The sequence below is a fragment of the Leishmania braziliensis genome, chromosome 7, assembly GCF_000002845.2.
Source record: "Leishmania braziliensis MHOM/BR/75/M2904 complete genome, chromosome 7".
NCBI classification, from domain to species: Eukaryota; Euglenozoa; class Kinetoplastea; order Trypanosomatida; family Trypanosomatidae; genus Leishmania; species Leishmania braziliensis.
The window spans coordinates 99,136-105,994 of NC_009299.2; the positions used below are offsets into that span (position 1 = coordinate 99,136).

General features: G+C 62.1%; 1 protein-coding gene across 1 annotated transcript; it reads right to left on the reverse strand.

Annotated features, from left to right (window-relative positions):
• Nucleotides 1-489: 489 nt before the first annotated feature.
• Nucleotides 490-6,177, reverse strand: LBRM_07_0260 (putative protein kinase; the record flags this gene model as incomplete). Its single annotated transcript, XM_001562472.2, has 1 exon — nucleotides 490-6,177. The coding sequence occupies one exon, from the start codon at nucleotides 6,175-6,177 to the stop codon at nucleotides 490-492; it is 5,688 nt and encodes a 1,895-aa protein (XP_001562522.2).
• Between the last annotated feature and the right edge of the window lie 682 nt (nucleotides 6,178-6,859).

Consider the following 6,859-nt stretch of genomic DNA (forward strand, 5'->3'; position numbering starts at 1 on the left):
GGGGAGTAGGAACCAAGGGAATTGAAGACGGTCTCGACCTAAGTGCACGAGCATGCACATCCTTTATAGCAGCCGCCATCGTGAGCCTCCGCACAAACGTGAGTCCTATTTGATTTTGTTTGTCTGCACTTACGTCCTCATTTTCGTGCCGCTCTGCGCAATCGGCTGGCACAACCGCCCCCTGTCACGGTCGCACACGACGACGCTATAAGCCCAGCCGATACGCCTTTTACTTTCCTCACGAACTCTCCGAGAGACCGTACGCCGTGCATGCGACCCCATACCGCACAAAGCGAGAGAGACACCCACACGCATACCACGCGCCACGCACAGCTACCCTTGTCGTCTCCCATCCATGGACCAGCACGCTCCCCCTCCCTCCCTCACGCATGGCCAAAAAAGGTACAAGCCCGTGCGTGCGTGCGTGCGTGCGTGTGGGAGGCCGGGGGAGGGGGGGCGGGGGGCGCTGCGTCTGCGCACCGGCGTGTTTTAGCTTGACCACCTGGTTGGCTGTGGCCACTCCTGAGAGGGCTTGCACTGCTTCGCGAGGTAGTCCTCCTTCAGCTGGTTCGACGGCACGGGCACGCGGGCAGCGAGGTAGTCCTTGAGGTTGAACGGACGGTGCCACTGTTTGAAGAAGGGGTGCTCAAGCAGTTCCTGCGCCGTCGGCCGCTGCGAAGCCGTCGGCAATGTGGCCAGTCGGCAGAAATCTGCGAAGACGGTGCCCAGCGGTACCGCCCGGTGCCTGTTGAACTTCAGCACATCCACCGGCTTCTCCATCCGCGACACGCGGTCGAACTCGTCGATGACGTCCTCGAGGTCATAGGGGTGTTCGCCCACCGCGAACTCGGCGAGCGTGACGCCAACGGCCCAGATATCAGCTGGCTTGCCGTATGGCTCGCCGCGCTGGCGCTCAGGGCTCATGTACTTCTGGGTACCACAGCAGTTTTCAGCACCGTCAGACGAGGACGACGACGATGGGCTAAGCCCGCCTCTGCCTCTTCCGGTAGCGCCCCACTCGACCACGCCCTCCTCCGACGAGGTTGACTCTGCCTCCAAAACATCCATGCCATCGTGCTGCGCCAGCAGGCTGCTGGTGGCGCCGAGCATCAACCCCTCTCCGGAGCTCGCCATCTCGGGTGGTGTCGTGCCAATCACGCCGCTGCCGAATGGGCCGCTGGCGGCTGCGCCGATGCTGCCGCGGTGAGCGTGCCCGGCGAACGGTGTACGATGGGCGCGTGCGCCTGTCGGCTGTATCGCCGGCGACTGTAGCGGTGTGTTAGACTGCGTCGCGGCGATAGAGGCGGGGGGCACATAGGACAGCATGTGGTTCTTGATACCAATGCCGCTGCCGTCGCAACGCTGTGATAGCCCGAAGTCGCTGAGCTTCACGACGCCGTGCTCATTCACAAGGACGTTGCCGGGCTTGATGTCGCGATGGATGTAGCCGCGGGAGTGCATGTCACGGACACCGCGCAGCAGTTGCTCCCCCACAACGGCCACCAGGCGCTCTGTAACGCCGAAGGGTTCCTCGACGAGACCGCTACCGTCGTCCGACTCCGTGTCGTCTGTGCCGTAGTTGCTCTCCACCGAGTATGAGTCGAGCGGAAGACTCTCATTCGCGTCGTAGATGTGCCTGTACCTGAGAGTCGCGTGGTGATTCAACACACCACTTCCGTCTGCTGTGCTATCCGAATCACTACCACCGTTAGTGCCGGTGACGCTAAACTTACGCGGCACCAGCGCCACTGACGGTATCGGCCCTGAGAAAGTACGCCGGGAGTCCAGCAGCTTAGGTGAGGTGAACGCCGCAGACGGACACTGTTCGCTGCCGCTGGTGTCGCTCCTTCCGACGCCGGTCGACAAGGTAGCTTTCAGCGGCTCGTCGGCAAACTGCGAAGCCTCGAGGGTGTCACAGAGCAAGGGAGCAGTGGATGTGCTGCCGCAGCGGCTGCTATGACCGCCGCCTTCACCGTCGCCATCGATGTCAGTGTCGCCGTCGTCGGTGAGCAGCCGGTGCCGCTGTTGCTGCGAGTCTCGAGTCAACCGCGCGTGTTTTTGCAAGGAGTCGGCGAGGTGGGCGAGGCTGCCGTAGTGCATAAACTCCATCACGATGTCCAGCGCCGCCATCTCAGCAATGAAGAAGGCATTGTAGACCTTGACCATAAATGGGCTGCGGTAAGTGAGGTGAAGCACCTGCAGCTCGCGGACCACGATGTGCTGAAGCTGGTGGATGCGGGCGTTCGAAACGGCACCGCTGCGCAGGTACGGTGAGGGGCAGCCCAGGCATAGCGGGGAGAGGTCCAGCCGCTTCACGGCGAGGCGACGGCCGGTAGGCTTGTGTATCGCAACATACACCATCGCTGAGGCACCTTCGCCGACTGTCGTCGAGAGGATGTCGAGGTCACGTAGCCGAACCACATTAGGCGGCAGCGATGTGCATGGCGTGGCCTGAGTTGTTCCTGAGCTGGTCATCATCGCGGCGGTGGCGGCCGTCGCTGCTGCTGCTGCCGCGGTGGTGCGGAAGCCACCGGGATTCACGTGTACTGAAGGGCTGCCAACACAGCTGCCGCCGGTTGCCCAGGCCATCCCGCCTCGCCAGGCTGGAATGTCCATGTAGGGCAGCAGCAGCGTGCTCACCGTGTCGGTGTCTGTGAGAGCGCCGGTGCCCAACATACTCCCTGGGCTATCTGTGCTCACAAAGGTGGGTGGTGAGGCCGCGCTCGTCGCAGCAAGCGCCCCTGGCAGCCAACCTCCGCTCACCTGACGCCGCAGCTGCCTGTGGTGCGTGGTGCCGCCACCACCACCAGGAGGACGCCCGGGAGCGTTAGTGAAGTTATGCGGGCTCACCTGCTGCTGCGTCGCTGCTGTGCCACCACTGCTCAGCACACCGAAGCCGAGAGTCCGGGTAGGCGATGCAGTGGCCTCTGTCATGTGATGCGCACCATGCAGAAATTCTTGGTGTTGCCCCGGCTGCTGCTGTGGGGCGCCGCTCGCACTGAGGAACTGAGAGGTGGCGATGTCCTCGCGTACCGCGCTCAGCGACTGCGGCGGCTGCCCAGCAGCAGCACCGGCTCTATCGTAGTGCCCGCCGAGGGAACTCGGCAGTGCCAGTTGCTGGCTATCCATCGAGTACATGATTGGGCTGAACGGTGTATCCATGCTGGTAGAGAAGAGCGTGAAAGACGCGTTCGTCGCGGTATTGATGCCTCCGCCAGCCCCGTTGTTGCTGAGTGTATTCCGTCTGTTGGTCCACCCGCCGCCGCCGTGATACGGGCTAGGCGAGTACCAGTCGGAGACGGTTGTGCTCGGTGTCATGGGGCCTAGTCCGCCCGCGCTGCCACCAACGCCCCCACCACCCCCGAGGTCGAGGCCGCCGCCGGGTCCAAGCAGTTGCATGCGTCCCGCGAGGCCGCCGTTGCTGCTCAAGGGTGAGTAGTTGGTCATCGATCGTTGAGGGTGCAGCAGCTGCAGCGGTAGACTCCCGCCGCCACCAGTGCCAGTCCTGTCTGCAGTGCTGCCCATAAAACTCTCATAGGTGCCTGGCCCGCCCGCTCTGCCAGTCGTGCTGCCGGCGTCGATACGGGTCGGGTTGAGGAGAAGCATGTTGCGCACTGTGAGGCAGCCGTCCGGCGACACACGGAACAGCCCTGCGACGAGGGTGCGACGATCCTGTGAAATGCGCACGAGGGGGCCACCAGCGCTGCCGCTACGAGTGCTAAGGGGAAAGGTATTCAAGTTCTGGTGTAGGCTGCCGTGGTGAGGGCGGGGGAGAGGGCCCCATCGAGCGGGCATGGCCGAGGGGTTGCAGCCGCCTCCACGCGCGGCTTGATCCGCCATGGTGCTCACCAAGTCGGCTGTGCTGCCACTGTTCATGGTTATTGTCATGGGCCGCGGATTCAGCGGAGGAGTGGTCAGCACTGAGGAGGAGGCACCGGCGCTGGTAGCAGCAGCAGCGGTAGCTGAATTGACTGCTTGGCTCGTTGTAGAGCACGGCGCTGCTGATCCAGGAGAGGCCACGTCGCCGTTGATATCGTTGGCACTGAAAATGGTGTTGAGCGACGCTGGACCGACTGGAGAACGAAGACGAAAGAGCAGCGGCGGCGGTGGGCAGCGGCGCGCTTTGGGAGCTGCCACGGCAGCTGCCGGAGAAAGAGGCGACAGGACCCTGGCAGCAGCGGGAACCCCACCACTCATGCCAGTCACCTGTAGACGCCCTGCGGATGGCGGCTGAAGTCGGCTGGCAAACCCGCCCAAGGTGCTGTAGCCTACTAGGGGTGTCGTGTTCAATGTGGCAATACCACCAAGCCCGCCATCCTCACTCCTAGCGGCCGCGGACGTGTAGCCTGTGTAGAGAGGTCCGTAGTGGTTCACCGTCGCACTCAGCGGCGTAGAGCCTGGTGTGGCGGCTGCCGGGGCAGTAGCCTCAACCGCACTGCAGTGAGCCGCCATCGATGAACTGGTGTCACCAGTAAAGAAGCCACTGCCGCTGAGGCTCTTTTGACTCTCATACGCGGCTCGGGGCTGCTGAGTCCCGCTCGGGTAGGTTGTCCGGCTGAATCGAAGCGGTGGTGAGGTCATGGGCAAGAAGGCTGCGAACTGCTTCACAGGCGCAGGCGCAGGGATGGCGAGCTTCATGGGCGGCGGTGCCTCGATCAGCCCGTCCATCTCTCGCCTGGTAACCGACGTGCTCAGCCGCCCTTCACTGGTGTCCCTCTCGCCACCGGCATCGTCGTGGTTCGTCGGTAACGTCAATGAAACGAGGTCACCGGATAATGGACTGAGCCAGCCAGACGTGCGCAGCGGAGGCGCCGACAGCCGCTGTAGCTGTCTGGGCAGAAGCTGGTTGGTTTGAAGGGGAGGAGAGGTCGGCGGCATTGCCTGCGCCGCGCACGGATGCATCAAGGCAGCCGCTGGCTGCGTGAGTGATCGATCCTCCAGTCTGCCAACAGCTGGCGGGATCAGCACAGGTCGGATGGCGACGGTTGAATATGTCGCCGTCATCGGTAAGCCTGCAAACAGCGACGGTGGACGTCGTTTTTCACGGCGCGGCGCTAACGGGGCTGCTGCCGCTTCTGACGTCGCTGCGGAGTTACTTTGCGGTGAGTCATCGCCCGGCAGGAACATCAGCGGCTCTGCTCGAGACGGCAATAATGTCTTGGGCTCCTCTATGGTGGGGCACGGCATCGGGAGAGGCAATGCATTTGCCGCTGTGCTCGTGCTGGTGGCGGTCGACGTCGTTGTCATCGCTGTCAGGCCCCCATCACCGCTGGGCGGCTGCTCTGCAGAGTCCCGCGATGTGGTATTGAGCGTGCCTTTTGCGCCCGCCTCCGGTTGCAGGGAGATCGACGTTGGCTTGAGTGGCGAGTAGGGCGCCTGGCTTCCCATGCTGGTTGGGGTGGGTGATGCGTCACTGCTCGCATTGACAAGAGACGAAGGGCTGTGCTGAGTAGCGATGATCGGAACCGTTGTTGCGTCTGCCGCGATGCCACTGCAGCGGACAGTCATCGTAGAGGAAGTGATGTTAGATGTGCCAACAGCCGTGGAGTCGCTTGGGGTCTTTGTGCGGGCCTGCGCAGCGGCAGAGTCGACATTACACTCTGAGTGTGACTGATCCTGCGTTGGTTGGGCCGGCAGTCCATCTCTTGATGCACGAGCCTCGACGGTGTGCATGGAGGTCGTCGCTGCTCTTGCGGTGCTTGAAGAAGACTTCGCGTAGGCTGCTGCATCATCGTGGTCCACGCACAAAGTGGAGTAGGTGGTGTCGACACTCTGGCTCGCCAACCGCGCTACTGTGGCGGGAGGGGAAGAGGAGGAAGAATCAGAATCACTGGCGCGGCGCTCCTGCTGTGCGACATGCAGCATCGGCTTCGATGCGGCCTTGGCATGATGAACGGCGTCCAGCAGTGCACAGTTGCTTCGCTGGGTGTATAATCGATCGGAACCGAGCGGGTCATCAGCGGTGGAGTCGATATGGTGAAAAGGAGCACGGTGTGGTGATAGCGGTAAGTCGAGCTGCTGCTGCTGCTGCTGCTGCGCCAACACCGCCAATGAGGACGGCGTTATCGTCGCTGATAACGACCGGATCGGCGGCAATGACGCGGCGAAAGTCGAGGAAACCGCAGTGGATGACATCGCGTTACTCGAGGCGGTGCTGTCGAGCTGTGAACCGGACATGGGCAGCGAGAAAGCGGCACACCCTTCGGTCAAGGCGCAGAGAAAAAAGCTGAGGATGATGCCACTGCACGAGCCAAAGGCAAACACGCCACCCACACGTCCGTGTGTGTGTCCGTGTGTGTGTGTGAGAGAGAGAGAGAGACGGAGGAGAGGCTGTGCGAGACACGTTTTACCGCTCTGCGCAGAGCCCACTCGCTGTCTCAACAGCAAAGAGGGGAGGTGAAAAAAAAGCCCAAAGGGGAAAGAAGCGAAAGAGAGCGTCAAATCAATCGATCAAACACACACACACACACACGTCGGTGACGTGCTGAAGAAGGGGAGGGAAGGACGGCGCCTCTCGTCTCGTAGAGCCCAGAATGAAAATAAGCGAAGTGGTACCACACGCACCATGTTCACACAACTGTGCAGACGCAAGAGGCTCAGCGACCGTCACCCGATGCATCCACGCCGCAGGCCGAGAGACACGAACAACACAGAGAGAAGACGATGAGGCGGAGGGGCAGACAAACAGACAGACACACACACTCATTCACTCGCGTAGGTGGCGCGTTTGACCTCTGCTGAGGGACAAAGTACAATAAAGAGGTAAAGGAAAGAGAGAGAAGGGGAAAGTCAAAGACCTTCCGTCAGACACAACACGCGAGGGAGGTGACTAGTGGACGTGTAGGGGGTTTGCTTGTGG